Raw genomic sequence first — 22,914 nt, forward strand, 5'->3', positions numbered from 1 at the left:
CTAGTAGAGTGTGTTGTCTTAGGAAAATGTTTTCAATTCCTTAAGCACTTTCTCTCAAACTTGAGCTGGATCAGTAGTATTCAACAGTTTATTAGGCAAGGAACCTTTGTTAGGGTAGTCTTGAAAAGCAAGGGACTCCTTGGATTCTAATCTGACTATACCATTTATCGGTGATGCGATCTTGGCGGAATGACAACCTTTTTGTGTTCGTTTCCCCACCTTTAAAATAGGCATAATAATAACTATTTTACAGGCTCGTTGTCAGAATTAACTGAGTTAGTGTAGTCAAAATGCTTAAACCGGTCCCTGGCACATAGGAAGTACTCTATTAATATTAACTATGCATTTACAGGTCAATGTTTAGCAGGGGTGAGTGGTCCAGGGCCTATGTCTGTGGTTCCCACCACGAAATGGGCACCTGAATTTCTTACAACTCCCAAGACTACATTTTGAAAGTCATAGTGCGTAGCCTCCGCCCTGGCTTAAACATCAGAGACAATATGGCATAGCATTTAAGAGCTTGGGCTTTGCTATCTGACAGAACTGACTTTAAAACCCCGTATTTTTACCCATTAGGTGATGTTGGGCAAGTTATTTAATCTTTCACCCCCAGTTTTCTCATCTGTAAGATGAAGATTTTAATATGGTTAAATAGTTATAGTTGATAGTCAAAATCCTGAATGCAGACATTGACCAGTAAGAAGGAGCACTGGAGGTGGGATGCTCTGCCATGCTGCTTCCAACCAGTAGAATATTAGTCCTGATTGTTAAGGAATAAGTGGGATAATCCATGTAATTTGCTTTTCAGCATTCCTAGCACACAAAAACATCAAATGTTAGCTGTTGATGTCATTATTTAACTTATAGTCTCATTTTTAAAGAGTGCTTTAAGACTAAACTATGGTGTTAGTTAAACAGGGGTGTAACTAGGTCTCCTGCATTTTGAGCTTTTTTGAACTAATTTTGAGAGGGAAGTGGAACCCAGGGTTTTGTTTCAAACAACCGATTGTTTGTGAATTAATTAATTAAGAACACTAATCCCTAAGGCCTTTCACCCCAGACACAGTACTTCTCCATGTCAAGGTTGGAGAATACTGGGAAAAATCAGGTCTTTTTCATATAAAAGAAATTGAGTACGGGGCGGCCCATGGCATAGCGGTTAAGTGCGCACGCTCCCCTGCTGGCGGCCAGGGTTCGGATCCTGGCGGGCACAGATAGACTGTTTGTCAGGCCATGCTGTGGCGCCGTCCCATATAAAGTGGAGGAAGTTCGGCACAGATGTTAACCCAGGGCCAATCTTCCTCATCAAAAAAAGAGGAGGATTGGCATGGATGTTAGCTCAGGGCTGATCTTCCTCACAAAAAAAAAAAAGTGAATACATCTCCCATTTCATAAGGTCATTCGCAGTAGCTGTCTGTTAAAGTTAGATGTGGATCATGGGGGAGACTCGGAGAAACGGCTGCTTAATGAGCTCTTCTATTCCCTGCTCTAGCTGTCTGCTTCTCCTAAATCAGAGAACTGGGGCTTATGGAGAGAAACCTTGAGCTTAGAGCAGTGGTTTAGAGACCTGATGTTGGACCTCTCTCCATCTCCTTGCTAATGTGCTGGATAAGATTGTGGAGAACAGCATCAAAGCCTAGGTAAGAGCACTTGAAAATGGTGTTTCTTGAAAAGAGCCTGGACCTCAGATCCGTGGGCCCCTTAGGAGACCTGTATAAATATACTAGGGTTCTTTGACTCCCAAGAGGCCAAGAAGAAGCTGAACATGTAGATTGACTGTCCCCTATGCTGAGTCTGAGAGATTATAAGGAGACTAGCGAATAAGAGGGTTTTATCCAGGTGCCTCAGTAGGAAAACAGCAGGCTTCATGCTTCTATTTAACAGCCAGCAGCGGTAAAGACCTCCTTGCCTCTTTGTCTTTCCCTATCTATGGGACTGCTAACACTTAAAATACTCCATTAACCAGATCTGAACCTCAATGAACTGACCAAAAAAAAAAAAAACGAAAAAATCCCCAAAACAAAAACTCAAGGGGATCCAGTTGCCAGAGAATGATGGGTACAAACAAACAGAATGTGCATCTTGGGAAATATAACTACTAGAACAGCAGATGACAATACGAATAACAAAAAAGAGCATCAAGTACAGCATAAGGACTTTTTGGAATTTAAAAAAGTATAATAATTTTAAAATTTAAATTAAAATTTAAGACAAGATATCTATATCTGTCCCTATCTCTTTCTAATCAAGCAATTTAGCAATTAAATTAGAGATGGTCACTTTTGCGACCCAAGAGGTTACCTAGAGGATTTAAAGAAATATGTCAAAGCACAGAGGAAAAAAGATAGAGATAGAAATCATGAAGAGAAAAGATAATAGGCTTAATGGATAAATCTGTGAGACCTAATATGCAGACACAAAAGTTCCAGAAGGAGAAAAACGAGTGGACAGAAGTGAAGAAATAAATGAATAACAAAATCATAGAAAATTTCTCTGGGCTGAAAAATTTTTTAAAGGCCTAAATCAACAGACCTAAAGAACTCACAACATTTCAGTCTGGATTAATAAGTAAAGACTCACACTAGGCATATACAGATATCATTCCTACATGCTAAGAATAAAAAGAAAACTCATAAGCTTTCAGGCAGAAAGGGCAAGTTATCTAAAAAGAAAAATGATATTAGTCTTATCATTTGTAATGTTTGAAGCTAGAAAATGGTTAGATAGCAGCTATAGACTGGTAAAATAAAGGGGCTGCAATCCATCAGCCAAAATATAGTCACCTGTGCTGGTGAAATAACTATTTGAGGATTTGCAAGAATGCAGAGTCTGTATCACTCAGGTCTTTCCCATCTGAAAGAAACAATCAAGAAAGGACTCGAAACAAATAGCGAATAAACTAAAAAACAGAGATAACTCAGAAAAATTATGGAAAAAGAAGCAACACTATGATGTAAAATAAATAATAAACCTAAAGTAACATATAAACAATGCAATAAATTGTCACTGCATGTTCGAAAGGTGAAGGGATTGAATTTTCTTATTTAAAGGCAGAGACTGTCAGACTGGGTCAAGCAACCAAATCCATCCATATGCTGTTTACAAGAAACACCTGTGCAGTTGGTGAAACAGCTACCAGGCAAACAAAAAGAACAGAAATTTCAATATTGCAGAAAACTAACTGAAAGTTAAGAATCAAAGAAAGAGATAGACTTTATATATGGATAAAAAATGTCCATAGAAAATAAACAAAAAGTAATTATGAGCTTTGCCATCCTCATCCCCAGCTGATGAATGTGCTTTTAATTGCCCTTATTAACTTCACACCTTATTAGTGTAGTTTTATGAAGAATGGTGTCTCTCCTTCCAGCTGCAGGCGTGTGAAGAGACATCTTAAACATTTTTTTGAGATGCCGTTTTGTTAATAGTTGTTAATTAAGAAGACTTGCATTTTCCATTTTATTATTTAGCATTTTAAGAAAAAGAAGGCCTGAAAAACTAAATTTTAGTAAAAGTAACAGAGAAAAGACAAAATGGAATTTTTAAAATAATAATGCAATAAGGGGCAAGCAATGTTCTTCCTCACAAGGGTTGCTTTCCACAGTAGAGCTAAATCAAAAGAAAAAAACTGTACTAAAATGTATGATATAAATGTAAAATTAAATATGGTCAGGTGTATGTAAATTAAATTAAAATGAAAAAGATGTCTAATTTATTTTATTAAGGTACAATTTGGGACCCTCAGGTTCTAAAACTTTGTTACTTTAACAATCTCCTCAGTTTATTTTTCATGGAATAAATATGTTCTATTTCATGGTTTTATAAGCATGTTAGAAATGGTTTTAGAACTAAAACCTGTAACATTCTTTGCTTCTCTTAAGATGTACTTGTGAATAAAATATTCAGCACATTACCTGAATAGCTATCATATAACCAATTAATATAGTAGGCTGGAACCAAACCAAGAGAGTTTATCTTGTTTTCTCTCACCTCTATTCTGTTGCTTATCCTTTTGAGTTAGTTTTTATATGAATCTTTATAATCTAGGGCTCTGATTTCTCTGATTGAGGTTGTTGGATCCATCTTGCTAACTAGCATGCCTGAGCCCTTCGTATCAGTTGCCTAGAGTGTAATTTGCTTAATACCAATGAATACTGGCTCCTGCTTTGTCAATAAGGTTTAAAGCTCTCCATGAAGATTCAGCTGGAGAAATGCTACTTTAAACAAGGTTGTGGACAACTCTAGAATCTCCCAAATCTTGCTGCTATGTCAATAGGAATAGGTCTTTAGAATGGGTAATTCTGAGAAAAAGGAAGCCATCCTAACAGGACACACATTTGCCTATTTGATCTAGAGGCCTGTCATCTGCAAGTTAGACAATTCTAATTCCTGAAGCTGCTGGACCTATTATGGTCTAAGCCAACTTTGAGAGCCCTGTCTTCAGTGGCCAAGGCCATATATCCACACAAGAGCAGTTCTAGTCATGTGGGATTTGGATGAAATTGCACTATCCATATATCAACACAAAGTCATGGTGACCCTGATGCTTGATTTGACTCACATGTTCCTCAAATATATCAAGCAGGGTCTTGTCTGAGGGCCTCTGCACTTACTATTTCCTCCTCTTGGAATGCTCCGTCTCCCAGATATCTGTATGGCTCACGCCCTCACTTTCTGCAAATGTCACCTCGCTGAGTATCTTCCCTTTCCACCCAAAGAGAAATAGGACCCACCCCCTATCCCCCACTCCCAGCACAAGGTCTCTTACCCCACTGTTTTCTCCACAGCAATGATCACCATCTGATACACTATACTTCATTACCTGTGTTCCTTCAGTAGAATGTTAAGCTCCACGGAAGGCAGGGGAGCGAGACTTTGGATGTTTGTTGACTGCTAGAGAGGGCCCAGAAAACTGCCAGGCACGAAACAGATGCTCAATAATTATATGGATTATTGGATGGATGACTAAAGGGATGCTGCTTAATGGGAGTCAGCCAGTCTGGGAAATGCCTTCGAAAGCCAGAGTCCAACTCCCAGACCCCCTCTTCCCCATACGCTACTGGTGATCAGGAAAGGAAGGAGGCTATGTGCGCCCAGCTATGCTGCACGCAGAGGATCCTATATTAAACAAAGTATCTTCTCCCAGGAGCAGCGCGCGGTAGTGCGAGTCAGAGGCTGCGAGGCCGAGCGTGGGAGCAGTGCCTCTTGTCCTGCCAGCCAATGGGAAGAGAGCCTCTCCCGGCCGGGCCGGGAGGGTCTAACCGCGCCTGGCTGCCCACGCAGCTCTGCGTGCGTTTGCTGGGCTCGCAGCAGAGGAGGGAGGTGAGGCGTAAAAGGAAAAAGGGTGAGTTCCCTTTTCGCATCAAACAGCAATACCTGTTGAGCTGTTCTTTTTACCTTTTCCTTTCCCTTTGGTTCCTGGCTTTCAGCGCTGGCATTTAACCTTCCCCCTTGAGGCCACTGTGACCAAGGTATGGAATGACCCTCCCCTTCTGTGGGGGTGTTTTGCCCGCGCTAAAATAGGAAATTAGATCCCGTGAGAGTCTTTCCAGCGCCCATATTCTGTGTGGAAGACAAGGAAGGATGCGGACCCCCGGCCGAGGCCCGAGAGGAGGAGCTGCCAGGACCCCCAGGGTGGGGAACGCAATGGCTAGCGGGCGCGGGCGAAGAAGGGGCGGGAGGGGCCCCTTGCGCCATGCGAGTCCCTGGTCAGCTGGGGAGGCGGGGAGCCCGGGACTGGAGTGCGCACGTGGGTAAGGAGTCCACTTCGGGCGGAAACCTAATGTGGCCGTGAGCTCGCGTGCGGTGCCTGCTTCTTAACTCTCGTGAGGTTAAGTGGTATGATTATCCCCACTTTCATCAGTCCTGATGAGTTCGGGCGCGCCTCTCTCCCCCCTGCCCGGGAGCAGGTGTTCGTCCTTCAGTCCAAGGATATTCCTTCCCCCTGTGCTCCGCCGTCCTCCGCTTTGTATCTCCTCTAAGCCTGTCTTCCGACTGAAGACGAAACAGCCTAAAACTTTACAGACCCTGTGCTCCACGCTACCAGTTTCTCTCTCTTCCTCTTCCTAGCAAAGTTCTAGAAAGAATAGCTCATGCTTGCTCCCTGCATCGGTCACCTCCTCTCATAGTAGTGAGGTTTTATAACTCCCACGCCCACTGCCCCAGCAGTGACCTAAAATTGCCTTCTCCACGGAGGATGCCAATGAGCTCCCACTCCCCAAATTCAAGTACACTTGGCAGGCATTCGTGTCTTTATCTCTCTGGGATTTGACAAATTGACATTGCCTTCGTTTTACCTTTTTATTTCTCCACTTATTTAAGGAATGTATTCTGATTCAAGTTGTCACAAATTGTCCTAAACCCAAAACATGACCATGGTTAATATTTTGATATATTTTCTTTTTTTTATGCAGAGATTTTGTTTTAATTCCTTAGTTGTAGTCCTCATTCTTACTATGTGCTTTTAACCCTGCACGTGTTGCATATTGCTGCATGAAGAGGTCATTTTAATGACTGAAATCAAGTGTGCCTTATTTTATGCATTTATTTCATGAGTCATACTTGAATTTTAATTTGTCGACAATTATTTTTTACCCTAAATAAACACCTGTATGTACAAAACTTTCTTTCCTGTATTTAGGATTCTTTCCAGTGGATAGTTTCCCTGAGGGAGGTTACTGATTGAAAAGTCATGCATGGTTTTCAAGTTGTTCATAGTTGTGGACATGCAGCTTTCCAATGTGTAGCAATTAAGATTTATCCTAATATCTGCTCCATTCCATTCTCTTGTTTTTTAAAGCTTATTTTTGCCATTTTGATAATTGTGAAATGATATCACCTGGTTTGTATTAGTTTCGCTATCTGCCTAAGTTTCGACATTTTCTGAAATACTTGTTAGTCGTTTACCTTTTTTTCCCTCTATGGATAGGTTATTAGCAATAATTTGCCTTTAGTGCTTTTCAGTCTATTTGTATTATGTCTTTCTGGTGATATGAACCTTTTTAAAACCATATTTCAGTGTGACTATAATTCATATAGAAGAGTGCATTAAACATAAATGTGCAGCTTAGTGAATGATTACCAAGTGCTCATCCACGTAAACCATCACCAGGTCAAGAAAGAGAACATAACCAGTGCCGGAGAGCCCCAGGGGCACCTCCGTCATCATAAATGCCTCCCTCCCTGCAGAGGTAACACTAAACTGACTTATATGGTAGTTACTTCCTTACCCCTAGCCCATTTAAAAAATATGGCTTTAAAACCTGTACAAATTTCAATGTTATAAACCAATGTTACTGCAATAAACAAAAAATTAAAAAATAAAAAATAAATAAATAAAAATAAAATCTGTATATGCATCCATAAACAATATAGTTTATTTTTTTATTTTTTAATTTTGATCTTTTTATGAATGGAATTATATGGTACATAATCTTTTGGGGTTTGGCTTCTCTCACTGATTGTGTTTGTGAGATTCATCTAGTAGCATGTAGTTGCAAATCATGTATTCTCGTTTCTGCATAGGATTTCATTGTATGAATTTACCACAGTTTATTTATTGGTTCTACTATAGGTGGACTCTTGGATCTTTTCCAGTGCTTAGGAATTACAGACAATGCTGCTGTGGCTATTCTTGTATGTTTCTTGGTATACCTCCACACACATTTCTGTTGGTTTTATTCTGAGGAATGTAATTGTTAGGCCATAGGGTATGCATATCTCCAATTAAAAAGTAACCATTTTATTTTAGAATAGTTTTAGATTTACAGAAAGAGTCCTCATATACCCCTCACCCAGTTTTCCCTGTTTTTAACATCTTGAGTTACTATAGTATATTTGTTAGAACTAAGGCAAGCAATTAAGACTATTGAGTCAAGCTTAATTCAGATTTCAGTAGTTTTTTCCTAGTTCTTTTCTATTCTTGGATCCTTTCCAGAATATCATTATGTTTAGTCATCTTGTCTCCTTAGTCTTCTCTGGTCTGTGATAGTTTCTTTGTCTTTGTTTTTGATGACTTCCACAGTTTTGAGAAGTACTGGTCAGGTATTTTGTAGCCTGTCATTTTGGGTTTGTCCAGTGTTTTCCTCATGGTTATACTGGAATTATGGGTTTTGAAGAGAAATATCACAGTCGCGACATGCCATTCTCATCACATCACATCAATGGTACATACTATCAACAATGACTTGTGACTGATGATATTAGCCTTGATCACCAGGCTAAAGTGGGGTTTGTCAGGTTTCTCCACTTAACAAGTCACTAAGCACAAAGCACTAACAAATGGGGGGGGCGTGAGGTTGGGCTTAAGATCCATCTCCCGGAGGAGGGAATATCGACATAAAGTATTTGGAATTATTCTGCAAGAAACATTTGTCTCTTTCTCCCCACTTATTTATTTATTCATTCAGTCATTTATCTATATCAGTATGGACTCATGGATATTTGCTTTATACTTTGGGTTATAATCCAATACTGCCTTATTCATTTTGGCCATTGGGAGCTCTTTTGGGTTGGCTTCTGTGTCTTTTTGACATACTCCATCCTTTTCTTTTCCTTAATTTCTGGCACTACAAGAAGCTTAGGCTCATCTTATATATTCCCAGCCCCAGTCCTAGAATCATCCATTTCTCCATAGAACCCTGACTCCTCTTATTGGAGAATGGTATTAGAAATGAAATCTGGGTCTGGGTGCCTGTCTCCGGTTTTGGTAGTTAATGCCAACAGTTCTAAAATGTTTTTACTAATTTATACTTCAACTCTTTATTTGTCAAATTTCCTATAAAAATTTTTGCTGTTTGTGGTTTCCTTTTGTGTTTTAATTATGCTGGACAAGAGGTTTTAATTTCAACATAGTTAACAAGATATCTCCTAATATTCATCCTGATTTTTGGTCATTTCCCTTAATGTGCCCAAGCTGGTAGGTCCCTCCTCTCCTAAGGTGTGATGAACATTCTCTGCTGTTTTTCCCCTCTGGTTTGAAGTATTAATGGTTTACTGATTTACTATATCTGAGATTTATTCTGTGAGGATACTAATTAATTTTTGTGTGAATGGTTTACAAGTTGTCCTAATAATCTGCACTGAGTGCTTCCCTTCCCAATTACAGTATTTCTTCTATCATACATTATAATCTCATGGGAATGTCTTTCTCTGAGATATCTACTCTGTTTCTTTGATTTGTTTATTATGGTCGTATCATAGAGAAGGATTGATGAGTTGTACACTCAGCGGTAGAGGGTATGGCTTTGGAAGTGGTTTCATTTGTGGGCAATTTGCTGCTCTGGGGACATTTGGCAATGTCTGAAGACATTTTGTTTGTCACAGCTGTGAGAGAGGGAGGGTTCTAATGGTGTCTAGTAGGTAGAGGCCAGGAAAGCTGTTAAACATCATCCAGTGCACTTACAGTGTCCCCCAAATAAAGAATTATCTGGCAAAAAAACTGCTATAGGAGATTCCATTAGACCAACCAAGAAAGGAAATCAGGCAGAAGTGTATGAAAAGGGTGGGAATATCCTATTTCCTAGATAAAATGTCACTTCCCCAAGACCTTCTCATCTCTACCCTCTACAGAAGAGAATCCTTCCTTCCTTTGTGTTCTCTTAGAACTACCATAGTTCAGAAGATTGCCATTATATATTTAGAGGGCTTCCTCTTGCCCTAGCCCAGTGTTCAGCACGGGGTCAGATATCACAGAACATGGCCACACAGATTTCATTTAACCTTTAATTCCCAGTGCCTTGAAAAATGAAGTGAAATTTAAAGGCAGCGGTACCTAGTAGGAAGAGAGTGAGCTTTGTCGTCTGATAGGCTACCTGTCAACTCTGTAACCTGGGCAAGTTTCATAATTTCCGAGTCCTTGTGTCTGTAAAATGTGGATAAGACTAAACTTTCAGGACTACTTTTAAGACTAGAGAAAATTTTCATCAAGAACCTATACATAGTAGATCCTCAACAAATATGGCCATTATTAATATGTGCTGAATGAATAATTTACTTTAAACACATGTGCTTTAATTATTATAAGTGGCATATCAATAAATTTGCAAATTGAAATAAATCTTCTTCAACCACAGGTTCCCATTTTAGTTCAGAACGTTTTGGAATTGATGAATGCCTTCACATAAGAGGAGCAACAGCAGACAACATCTGTGTTTTTCTTCCCAAAAATATGAACAAAGGAAGACCACAAAACAAAACAAAAATAATTCCTTCAAAGAACAGCATAAAACTTTTAGGAAGGAGACCAGAGTATATTATACTTTCTATCAGAATTATAGACATCATTGAGTAGAGACCCAGTAGGATTCAGAACCATATAGATCTTGGCTCAAAGGGGCACCCAGAAAGGCAAGAGGAAAATGAGAAAGTAGAGGATTATGAGAGCAAAGGGGAGAGAGAATATCAAGAATTAAGTCATGGTTAAAATAACGACTATTATACGTATGGCACTCTGTAAGTTAGGTGCATGCGTTAGCTTCTAATCTTTGCGGAGGCAGGTACTGTTATTTTCCTGCTTACTGATAGGAAAATTGAATCCAAAAATACCTATTGAGTTTTGCAACATGGTGGTAATTGGTATGAGTTATCTCAGCAGAAGTGTGGTGGCAAAAGTTAGATTGCAGAGGATTGAGGAGATATAATAGGTAAAGTAGAGAAGACTCTGAAGAGGTTTTACTGTGAAGATGAAGGGGACGTGGAGTAAAGGGAACATTTGTAAAAGACAGTAGTAGACTTGGGCGTGTTTAAGTGTTAATGAGAAGGAGTTAGAGGACAGGGAGGAGTTGAAGATAGAGAAGAGAGATCACTCATGGATTAAGTCCCTTAATAATTGGGTGCTCATGAAATTCAGATCACAGGTGGAGGGATGAACAATAGAAAAAGGGAGAGAGCCCCCTTCCTTTGTTACAGGAAAGAAGAAAAAGATTGGCCCATATGCAGTGATATCCATACATTTCTAGGTGGAAAGTTGAGGGTATTCTGTCCTATGCCTCATTTTCCCTCACCTACCATAGTCTGTATGTCCTGGAGAAATTTCACTGTTCCTTTTAAGTTTCCTCAAATTTACTCCTTTTCGCTTCTTTTTAAAAAATTACTATGGAATCTGTTTTGGCCACATCCTAATCTGTAATCTAGAATATTTCTGCAGTGCAGTTAAAACAAAAAACCCTAACATAGCTGATAGCTCACCAATTACTGTAGGATAAAGTCCTGATTTGCTATGTAATTTTGAGATAATTCACTTTCTGTTTAAGAAGTGAAATCTCCCTTCGGTACATTTGTATTTCCCCCATCCATCTTTTCCAATCCCATTGGCAAGAATAGGGGGAGGCATTATGAAAGATTGGAAAGGGGAGGGTTTAGAGAAAGATCTAGGTCGAGTTCCAGCTGTACCACTTACTAGCTCTGTCTTGAGACAAATCACTGAAGAGGAGATGAGGAACTTGAAGAAATGGTTTAAGTGATTAACTGGAGTGCCCATGTTGAATAAGAAATTGAATAAGGCTCTTAAGATGGCTGATAAATAGGAGGAAAACACAGGACTCAAAGACTAGGATTTGATAGAGTTTGAAGAACTATCACAGTGGGATTGAGGGCATGAAACTGCTCAATTAACTGGAAGGTATTAGCAGAGAGTGGGTTATGGGACTTTGCAGTTTAAGAGTTTGAGAGGTCGTTGCTGATAAAGGGCATCAGAAGGCATCAGAGTGAAATGCAAGAGTGAAATAAGGTCATGGGAGTTGAGGTCAAGGATGTGAGAGGATGCTGTTTTGGATGGGCTTTAATTTTGAACTCACCCAGAATAATTGTGTGTCAGGGAGTGGATGTGAAAGGAGCTTGTGAGCTAGGAATGTAGACCCTCAGTGACTGTATGGATTTGTGACAGAGATGACATGACAAGAAGAGGTAAATCGAGGCATGTTCCAATTGCATGTGCTTCAAGAGTAATGATTATTGGTAAGGGTACAATAACAATGTTTTACAGGCTGAGATATATGTTGGGTATCGGTGGGGGAGAGAAGGGATGAGGAAAGTTGCCAACGTTTAGTAGGAGCCTGTTCTGTGCTAGGTGATATATGAACTCTACCTCATTCAATCCTTACCACAGTCCTCTGAGGTTGATTCTGATATCCTCACTTTGCAGAAGAGCAAACTGAGGTTCACAAAGGTGAATTGCCTTTCTTTATTTCTTACAGCTCATAAGTAGTGGGACTGGGAGTAACTCTTGGGAGGGTGGAAGAAATATACAGGGGTCTTTATTAGAGGAATGCTTTTATGATAGAAAATGTATTACAGAGGACACTAGGTCAGTACTGAGCCTAATACAGTGGGCTTCAACAATGTTTGTTGAATTAATTTATATTTTTTAAAGGTATTTCATTTTCTAATCTTACTTTTCCATAGGTCCCATTTATTCCACATTCTTTTGATTATTTTTCCTCACTGAAGCCTGTATATTGATCTGTGGACAAGATGACAGATCCTTTGTCTTCTTCCTTCTTTCCTGATTTTGGGCTACTATTGTATTTGGAGGAGCTAAACAAAGAGGAATTAAATAAATTCAAGTTACTCCTGAGGAATGAGACCATGGAGCCTGAGTACTGCCAGATACCCTGGGCTGCAGTGAAGAAGGCCAAGCGGGAGGATCTGGCTAACTTGATGAGCAAATATTATCCAGGAGAGCAGGCCTGGGATGTGGCTCTCAAAATCTTTGGCAAGATGAACCTGAAGGATCTGTGTGAGAGAGCAAAAGCAGAGATCAACTGTGAGTGATGCTAGGGACGTATCTGGGGTAGGGAGAAGGAAGTGCTTCCTGGAGCCCGTTGGAATGATTCTATGAAAGGGACTTAGGGATTAAACCATTCTGTGGGACACAAGCTCCATGGTGGTCAAGTACATTGGAAGCTTGTTGGATCATTTGAGGAACAGTGAAGAGGTAGGAGCGTTCTGAATACTTTATTCAGCCTAGCTCCTTAATTGGGGGTAATTCATCCATCTTGTTCCAATTAGAATAATTAAAAGAATTGAGTGATACGAATTGTCCCATCTAGTGTTCCTTTGCCTAAACAACAAAGTCATAGGTCAGGCTAAATTTAAAGTACTCTCAAATATGATTTAAAATATTTGCTGAAATATGAGGAATGGACAAAAAATTATTAAAGGACATAAGCCAAGCCAGTATTTTGAGTCATTCCCAGGTAAAATATTGTAGATATCTAAAATTCCTTACTCATATTCAAGGCTTTACAGCTACTAAGTGTATATCCATTATTTCCTTTCAGCCTCACCATATCCCTGTGGGGTCAGTACAGATAAGGTAACTTAGGCTTAGACTAGACCACTTGCCTAGAGTTAGAGGGCGGGGCACATGGCCAGAGGTCTCTTACTTCAGTGTTGTTCATACCACATCACTTCTTCCACAGCTAAGCTGGTGGAGTCTGAGCCTCTGTTGGCTCTAGTTTTATTAAACCCAGATGGTCATAGAATTGGACCACTGAGGAGAGTTCTGGCCATCACCAAAGCTCTCCTTGTTTTTGGTAAATCTCATGATCCTGTTGGAACCCGTTGCAGGGACAACCCAGACCATGGGACCAGAGGCCACCAGGGCCGGAGAGGCGCAAGGTGATCAGGAGGCAGTGCTGGGTGAGTAGATGGGCTTTTTGTCAGATTTGGGAAGAGTTTGACCTTTTGAAGCATGACGGGGTTTTATCTCCCTGGGGACCTTTGTTCAGCTCTTCATAACTTCTAATATCGTACCTGTCCTCTATCTTTCATTCAAAAAGAGTCAACAACACTGGCTCTCTGGCCAAAGTCAGATCAGGGCCATGTTAATTCAGCGCCTCGAGAGAGCAGTATTTGGAAATGCCCAATCAAAAGTTGACAGTCTAATGAACAAAGGTATATTCATGTCTGTGTTTTATGGACTAAAGAGTCCCTGAGTTGGCAAGGACTATTTGGTTTCTCGCATCCATTCCCTTCCTTTAGAAATGATGCTGTAATTGAGTTCCAGGGGTGGTGACCAACTAGTCCATATAAAATGTAATTTCTAGAACCAGGGCTTTAAGTCTTAATTCAATACCATTTCTATTTCCCCTACTTTGTTTTAAATTCTATGTAGCTGAATTCCAGTTTATATAAATGGAATTACAGTAGAAAGAAAACTAGACCAGGTGAGAAACCTTATTCTTAACTATGCTGCTTTCTAATGGGCCACATTATTTCATTCACGAAATAATTGAGAATGTACTTCATTCCAGGCACTAATAAATAAATTTAGCTTATTGTATTAAATGATCTTGAAGATAACTTCCCACTCTGACCTTAATTTCTGATTCAATATAAGGAAGTTTATTCTTGTGGTATAACGGGCCATAAATTTAGGAAACCAGCATTCCACCTCCATAGAAATTTACTGTTAGAAAATTTGTAAGATAGGCAAAAGTTTAATGAAGAAAGTAAAAATAATCCTTATAATCTCAATTTTCTTTTAAGTGCTGGACTGTACTAGATATTATACCATAAAGAGAAAGAGTTCCTGCCTTTAATACCATACCTTCCCCTGGGGGAGAACTAAGCATAATTTAGTGTGATATGAACTGTATTAGATGTTTGTATAGAATGCCCTAGTAGAACAAAGAAAACAGTTATTTGCTTTAAAAATTAAATAAAGTAATTACAACTTGGGATATGTGATGTGAATGAAAAATATACTGTGTTTTGAGAATATGAGGGAGAACTATTCTAGCGTTGGGGTTCAGAGAAGGTTTCTCTGAGATAGTGACATTTAAATTGAGACATAAGAAGGAATCAGACTGAACTAGGTAAAGATGAAACTATACTTGCATTCTACTTGGACACTTGAGAATTTTTTTCTTTAAAATAGTCTTCAGGCTATGCCTCAGTGTTCATTTCTATTACTGTTTTACCCGTATAAAGTGGGTTGTTTTGATCTGTAGATTCAGATCTGCCTTCAGATCTTCTCTGGCTATTATTGTTAATTGTTACCTGTGTTCTTTTCTTATCTAGATGATGACTGTTGATCACATACATCATCTTTTTTTCTCTGTAGAGGAAATGTACAAAGAAAATATTTTGAGAACGAACCAAATTTTTATTTTCCATCATAAATTCATTTTTCTGCATTGTCGGTTCTGTTTTTCCACAATTTCTAATATAGGTTTTAAATTTACGGGAATATTTTTGTTTTATTTACATTCTTTTCTTACCTAAGGCAGCTGCACTTTGATTTCAGCCTATATCACTTCTTGTTCCTAACTACAAGTCCACTATTCTTAACATTGAAATCATAGAATTTGTTTTGATCATGTGCCTCTTTTTTTCCTGCTCCATTCTAACTGACTTAGGTGATGGAACAGAATATAGAATTCGAATAAAGGAAAAATTTTGCATCATGTGGGATAAGAAGTGTTTGCTTGGAGAACCTCAAGATTTCTGTCATGAAATTGCTCAGAAAGGTCGAGAACTGTTGGAACATTTGTTTGATGTGGATGTCAAAACCGGGGAGCAGCCACAGACGGTGGTGCTTCAGGGGGCTCCTGGGGTTGGGAAAACAACCTTGGTGAGAAAGGCAATGTTCGAGTGGGCACAGGGCAACCTCTATCAGCAGAGATTTACCTATGTTTTTTATCTCAATGCGAGAGAAATTAACCAGTTAAGAGAGAGAAGCTTTGTTCAAATGATATCAAAGGACTGGCCGAGCACAGAAGGCCCCATTGAAAGGATTATGTCCCAGCCCAGTAGCCTCCTTTTTATTGTTGATAGTTTTGATGAACTGAACTTTGCTTTTGAGGAACCTGAGTTTGCGCTGTGCGAAGACTGGACCCAGGTGCACCCAGTGTCCTTCCTCATGAGTAGTTTGCTGAGGAAAGTGATGCTCCCTGAGTCGTCCTTACTGGTGACAACGAGACTCACAGCATCTAAGAAACTAAAGCCTTTGTTGAAGAGTCAGCGTTCTGTAGAGCTACTAGGTATGTCTGAGGATGCAAGAGAGGAGTATATTTACCAGTGCTTTGAAGACAAGAAGCGGGCTTTACAAGCATTCGGTTCACTAAGAAACAGTGAGATGGTTTTTAGTATGTGCAGAGTCCCACTAGTGTGCCGAGTCATTTGTACTGGTCTGGAGCAGCAAATGGAGAAGGGTGTCACATTGACTTGCAAAACCACCACGGCTCTGTTTACCTGCTATATCTCTAGCTTGTTCACACCGGTAGATGGAAGCTGTCCTAGTCTGCCCAATCAAACCCAACTGAGGAGCCTGTGCCACTTGGCTGCCAAAGCAGTATGGACTATGACATATGTGTTTTACAGGGAAAATCTTAGAAAGCATGGGTTAACTAAATCTGATGTCTCGATTTTCCTGGACTTGAATATTCTTCAAAAGGACACAGAATATGAAAACTGCTATGTGTTCACGCACTTACATATTCAGGAGTTTTTTGCAGCTATGTTCTATATGTTGAAAGACAGTGGGGAAACCGGGAACCATTTTTTTCAGTCTTTTGAAGACCTGAAGCTGTTACTTGAAAGCAGCAGTTATACAGACCCCCATTTGACGCAGATAAAATGCTTTTTGTTTGGCCTTTTGAATGAAGGTCTAGTAAAACAACTGGAGGGAACTTTTAACTGTAAAATGTCACTGGAGATAAAACAGAAGATACTTCAGTGGATGGAAATATTAGGAAACAGTGACTATTTTCCATCACGGCTGGGATTTCTAGAGTTGTTTCACTATCTGTATGAGACTCAAGATGAAGCATTTATAAGCCAGGCAATGAGATATTTCCAAAAGGTTGTCATTAATATTTGTGGGAAAGTCCATTTGCTCGTGTCTTCATTCTGCCTCAAGCATTGCCGATGTTTACAGACCATTAAACTGTCTGTGACGGTGGAATATGAGAAGAAGATGTTCAACTCAAGCCCCTCAGCTGAAACTTGGTAAGGGTGTTAGGTCAGTTCCCTGGAAGTGCCCTGTGAGGGAGTGAAGGAAGTAGATTTTGTCAGAGGGAGGGGAGCAGTTGTTTAGCTGAGGGCCTAGAGCCAGGATAACTTTTCAGAGTTGTCCCACCTTGAGGCAAGAAGGCTAGGCACTGAAACATCTTATTGACCAGTCATGGCTACTGGTGAGGAGTGGCAAAAACTTGCCTGAACTGGCTCTCTTGGCCTGAGGGCAATCCCAAGAGAGGGACTTGGCTGAAAGCTGTCAGCTGTCAACACTCACAACAACTAGGGAATGAGTGCTTCAGTCCTCAAGGAGGGATGTGGCATAGCGCAAACTTACTCCACTATAGTACAGGTATTTAACTTTTAAAATGGCCTCCAGAAGATTAGGGAGCAGGAATTTCTTGCTGAACTTAGTGTATGTAGGTCATCTCTCTGGACTCTGTTCCACTGTACTTTGCTGACCTAGCTCACCTTGCCCATTACCTTGACACAGTTCAGCCTTTGTGTGAAAGGTCTCAGCCCTCTAACACCTAACTGGAGAGAGTCAGATGTGAGTAAGAAATAGTAGGTGCTGAATGAATGTTTTGAAAGAATAAATGGACCTTCAGCATTTTATGCATATTATTTTACCCTCTCCCCTTCCTCAAATTGCTTTTTCTGACTGCCCATCTAAGTCTAGGGGAAGAAATGAACTACGAAATTAGTTCCAGATTTAACTAAAATTGAGGGCTTAGTATGTGGTATACAGTTATAGCGTGCACAGGATATTTAGCGTTATCCAGTTTAATGCTGGTCAAAATGATATCTCAATTTATTTTTAAGATTAACAAAATGATATTCAGAGAAGTTCACCTAGAAAATAAGTGTACAATTATTGATTCAAACACCCATCAGATAATAGCTAACATTTGCTTGACACATACCTGACAGTCTTCTAAGTCCCAACTCATTTAGTCTCCCAAGAATCCTAGGTAGATGCTATTATTTCCATTTTACTTATTAAAAAACTGAGGTACCAAGGAAGTATATAACTAGACTGAGGTCACACATCTGATAAGTCCTTGGTTTTTCACCTTTCCCCAGGCTGTGTCATTGCCATTACATAAATTGTAGAAACATTCCTCTTAAGAACATATACTTCATTTCTCTCTGAACTCTGGGAGTAGGAATTGTAGGCTGGGTCCTATGACCTTTATTGTCCTTGTGGAGTTGTGAGTAATCTTCAGTCAGTTTTCTTAATTCTGACTTCATAGTTCTATTTATAGAAGACATGATTGAACCTAGGCCATTAGAATGTATTTTATGCCTAATGATAAATGTTAGGAAGGCATTCTAGGCACTATATTGCTAGTCTTCACGCTACCTTCTCCTCACCTATGTTGCAGTGTTTTCTAATGGTAGAGTTGACATTGTTGCTAAAATAAAAAAAAAGAGTCTGAGAACCCAGTGTTTTAAAAGGGATATTATAGGTGACCTTAATCTCTTCTACAACATATAGGTGACCTTAATCTCTTCTACAACGCTGTGATAAACTTCACAAGTGCAGGATCTCTGTCTTGTTCATCATTTTTTTTTTTTTTGGTGAGGAAGATTGACCTTGAGCTAACATCCATTGCCAATCTTCCTCTTTTTGCTTGAGGAAGATGGTCCCTGAGTCAACATCTGTGCCAGTCTTCCTCTACTTTTTGTGTATGGGACGCCACCACAGCATGGCTTGATGAGCGGTGTGTAGGTCCGCGCCTGGGATCTGAACCCACGAACTCCGGGCCACCAAGATGGACCATGTGAACTTAACAACTATGCCCCCTGTCTGGTTCACCATTTTAGCCATAGTATTTGTATATAGCAAGCACTTGAATGCTTGAATGATTTATTGCCTAGTTTTCTCAAAGTTAAGACCTCAGATGATGTAGAGACCACTGCTCTGCAATGTCATTCATTCCAATTTAAGTGTAAGGTATGGGGGAACCAAAATTTATTGAGTAGTGAAGGGGATCAGGATATGCCACTCAAAAATATGCAGCTTTTATATAAAAATTACTTTGAGCTGAAGGCATTTGAGTTCCTGAAATCCCTTATCTGCCTAAAAGTAGAGCTTCCCAAAAGAATTCAACTCCTCCCTGGGAGCAACTCTAATCTTCTCTTCTTGGAGACAGAAGTTGGCACCACACCCAGAGAGACATTGTCACAAACTCTCATATCTCCCATCCCTCACCCCAGGGACCCATTTATCTTTCCAAAAAGTCATTTCTTTTTCCCCAAGTGTCCTTTCTCCTCTTGCCTTTCCCCTACTAATTTAGGTATATAGACCCCAAATTCTAACCACTCCTTTGAGTTACTCATAACTGAGTTCTTCCCATTTGTATCCATGATGCACATGCTAATAAAATGTGTATGCTTTTCTTTGTTAATCTGCCTTTTTTCAGTCTAATTTATAGGGCCCCAGCCAGAGAACCTAGGAGAGCAGAGGGAAAAAGATATTTTTTTCCTCCCCGATAGTAGCTATTATGTATCAGGCCACATGCTATACTTTTATATATTTTAATATAAATAATAGGAGCTATCAATTTCTAGGAGCATTTACAATGTGAAACATTTGCTAAGCATTTTCTATAGATTGTCTTACCAAATCTTCACAGTAATCCTAAGAAATAGTTACTCGTATCTTCATTTTTTTAAGATGAAAAAGCTGAGGCTCACATAGGTTAGTAATTGTGCCGGAATCACCCAGTTTAGTGAAGGGCAGAGTTGGGACTCAGGACTGTTCCATTCTAGAGTCTATGCTTATAATCACTAGGCTATCCTCTGTTTCATTCATTATTACCGTTTATTTGTTTATAATGAGTCCATTGATAATATGCCTAATAATTAAATTATACAGCATTTTAAAATTTACAGAGTGCTTTTGTATACTCACCAAAATTGACTATTAAATCCTCACAACCCTCTGAAGGGAGATGGCATTTCCCTTTTGCAGATGAAGAAAACTTCGGAGTGCGTGGAACAGACGTGACTGGGGCTCAAAGTCTGTGGTTCTTAATCTATAGCACAGTTGCCTAATGTCTACCCACTATTCCTAATCTTACTCTTTGTGGTCATATATCATTTTTCTTCTTGGTATTGGATCTTTGGGTATTTGAAGACTTCTCTCTTGTCCTTCCTTAGTCTCTTCCTCCAAAGTAAGGAAGTTTTTATTTTGTGTGTATTGAGGGAGTGTGGGGTGGGGGAGATATTGGGCAAATGAAACCTCTGTAGTGCCAAGACGAGGGCCTCCTGGTAGATTGTGCCCAAGCCAGAGCTGCACTGGATGCTCTCGCCATTTCCAAAGTATACTTACTTTCACCTGGTACCATGTTCTGAGAGTTGCCTGGGCTCAAATACATTTATTGATCTTTTCTTTTTCCAATTATTTAGGCAAAGGGATGGTGGTCGCATTACTCATTGCTGGCAAGATCTCTGTTCTGTGCTTCATACAAACGAACACTTGAGAGAATTGGACCTGTGTCATAGCAACCTTGATAAATTAGCAATGAAGACTTTTTATCAAGAACTAAGGCACCCAAATTGTAAACTACAAAAACTACTGTAAGTCTGGCATGAGAAAATTTAATGGCGTTATTCCAATTTCTTTCTTTATCCCACCCCCTACTCCTATTTATTGGAAGGAACCAATAGTAAACAAATACTTAAAATCCGCTGTGTAAAAAACTTTAAGAACATGCACTGTGGAAACCTGGGGACGTGGGAGCATAACTAACTTGTTCTGGGAAAGATTACACAGAGCGTAGTAGCTGTTGACATGGGTTTTTGAGGCTTGATTAGGAATTTTCCGAATGAAGAAGAGCACAGAGCTAGGGCATTCTAGGCAGGTCAGCAAAGCATTTTCAAAGACAAGTTCTGGAACATACTATCTTTTCTTTTGAATTTTTTTTTCTATTGAGGAATAATTTACATTCAATAAAATGCACAGATACTAAGTGTTTAGTTCATTGAGTTTTGACTATTGCGAATAGTCAGAAAATAAGACACAGACAGAAACATAGACATAGAAAACAAGACAGAAAATAACTCCATCACCTCAGAAAGTTTCCTTGTGCTCCTTTCTATTCAGTCCTCGCACCCTGTCCAATCCCAAGGCAGTCACTTGCTAACCTCTCTCTCTATAGATTAGCTTTGTCTGTTCTTGGAAATCATTTAGATTGATTCATACAGTATGTATTTTTTGTGTCCATCTTCTTTTGCTCAACAAAATGTTTTTAAAAATTTATCCATGTCACATGTTTCAATAGTTTGTTTCTTGTTACTGCTGATTAGCATTCCACTGTATGATATCCTACAATTTGTTTATTCATTCTCTTGTTAATAGACCTCTGGGTTGGTTCCAAGTTGAGGCTATTATGAATAAGGCTGCTATGAATATTCTTGTACAAATCTTTTTTGTGACATATGTCTTCCTCTCTTGGGCTAATACATAAGAATGGAATTGCTAGTTCATAGATGTATGTTTAACTTTTAAAGAAATTGCCAACCAGTTCTTCAGAGTGGTTGTACCATTTTATAGTCCCACCAGCAATATATGCAAGTTCCAGCTGCTCCTCATCCTTGCCAACATTTGCTATTTCAGTCTTTTTTTATTTTATTAGTTCTTAATTTGATTCTAGTTACCCTATCACTTTTTTTGCTTATTTACATGTCTCTCTCCGTCTTGTCTCTTGGCCCTACTAAGAGCTGGGACTGATCCTATTTTCTTCTGTATTCAGTGCCCATCAACGTGCCCAAGGCCTAATTGGTGCTCAGTAATACATACTGAATACTGAACAATGATAAGTGCTTGTTTGCATTAGCATTGAAGATTAATCTTCTTTTTGGGGGGCAACAGGCTTTCCTCTAAATATTTCCCTTAGAATCTCAGTGTTTTTAGTGAGATCTGGCTTTAGATTTCAAGTAACTAGATAGGCTTTCGCATATAGATGTGGTAGGCAATTGCATATATGTTATGATTAAGGGGTTCCTGGAAGTCCTTTTCACTCACCCCCAAACATCTCCCCCACATTGTCCCTTCACTGCATGTCACCAATCTAAGTCCTAACAATAGTTAATATCTTCTTTTGAGTTAAATGGCTTCCTCTTTTAGAATGCAAGGGTTCCTTGAGGGGGATGACACCATGAAGATGGCTCTCGGTCTTTCCCACCTTAATGTGGCCTTACTCAGGTCCCTTTTCCCTAACAAGTGAGATTGTGCTTTCAATTTATATTTAATGAGTGCATTAGACACTTTTACTAGATGATGATAGTTAGCGTTCAAAATGGGTAAAAGCTTAATTTTCTTGAATGTGCTTGGCTGGAAGGGGGTGAGGATGTAGGGTGAGTGGTGGGCAAAAGGGAGGGGAGGTGATATTACACAGAGAGGTTTTGAACAGTTGTTGAGCAGTGTGAACATAGGGCAATTGGGACTAGCAGAGGCACTACAGAAGAATCAGATATAGCTAACAGTGACTGAGTTAGAAGATGGAAAATAGGAAGAAAAATTGGCAGATTTAACTTCATGTTTTGCTTTGGGCTGTCTCTGTACACCTAACAAAGTCCACAAGATGACAGGGCATATTTTGCAACAATGGGTTTTGCTAATGATGCACATCAAATAGTTGATATTAACTATGAACTCACCTTAGGGTTATTTAAAGGATTAAATATTGTGAATTAATGGTATAATTGCAGTAATTGGAATAGCCCCAATAATTTTTGGTAGTCGTTCCTGGGATTAAGAGTTCACAAACTTGTCTTCTGCTTTTCCTGATGTTATTACTTCTTTTCCTTCAAGGTCAAAAAAGGTGAGAGTATCAGTTATCAGGATATAACGGGCATCTAAGGTGTAACCCAGTTATTTTCCTAAGCCACATCCTGAAACTTGGATTTATGACCTGACCTGGAATATGAGATACCCAGAGTAAGATG

General features: G+C 39.4%; 1 protein-coding gene across 2 annotated transcripts in view; it reads left to right on the forward strand.

The window, feature by feature from the left end:
- Positions 1-12,400: 12,400 nt before the first annotated feature.
- Positions 12,401-22,914, forward strand: part of NLRP14 (NLR family pyrin domain containing 14) — a 31,045-nt gene continuing 20,531 nt past the window's right edge. For both annotated transcript variants that reach the window (XM_058545874.1, XM_058545875.1), the window contains exons 1-4: positions 12,401-12,763; positions 13,570-13,641; positions 15,363-16,953; positions 20,374-20,544. In XM_058545874.1, the coding sequence (XP_058401857.1) occupies positions 12,472-12,763; positions 13,570-13,641; positions 15,363-16,953; positions 20,374-20,544 (2,126 nt within the window). In that variant the 5' untranslated portion in view covers positions 12,401-12,471. The remainder of the gene's footprint in view (positions 12,764-13,569; positions 13,642-15,362; positions 16,954-20,373; positions 20,545-22,914) is intronic.

This window comes from Diceros bicornis, chromosome 7, assembly GCF_020826845.1.
Source record: "Diceros bicornis minor isolate mBicDic1 chromosome 7, mDicBic1.mat.cur, whole genome shotgun sequence".
In the NCBI taxonomy this organism is placed as follows: Eukaryota; Metazoa; Chordata; class Mammalia; order Perissodactyla; family Rhinocerotidae; genus Diceros; species Diceros bicornis.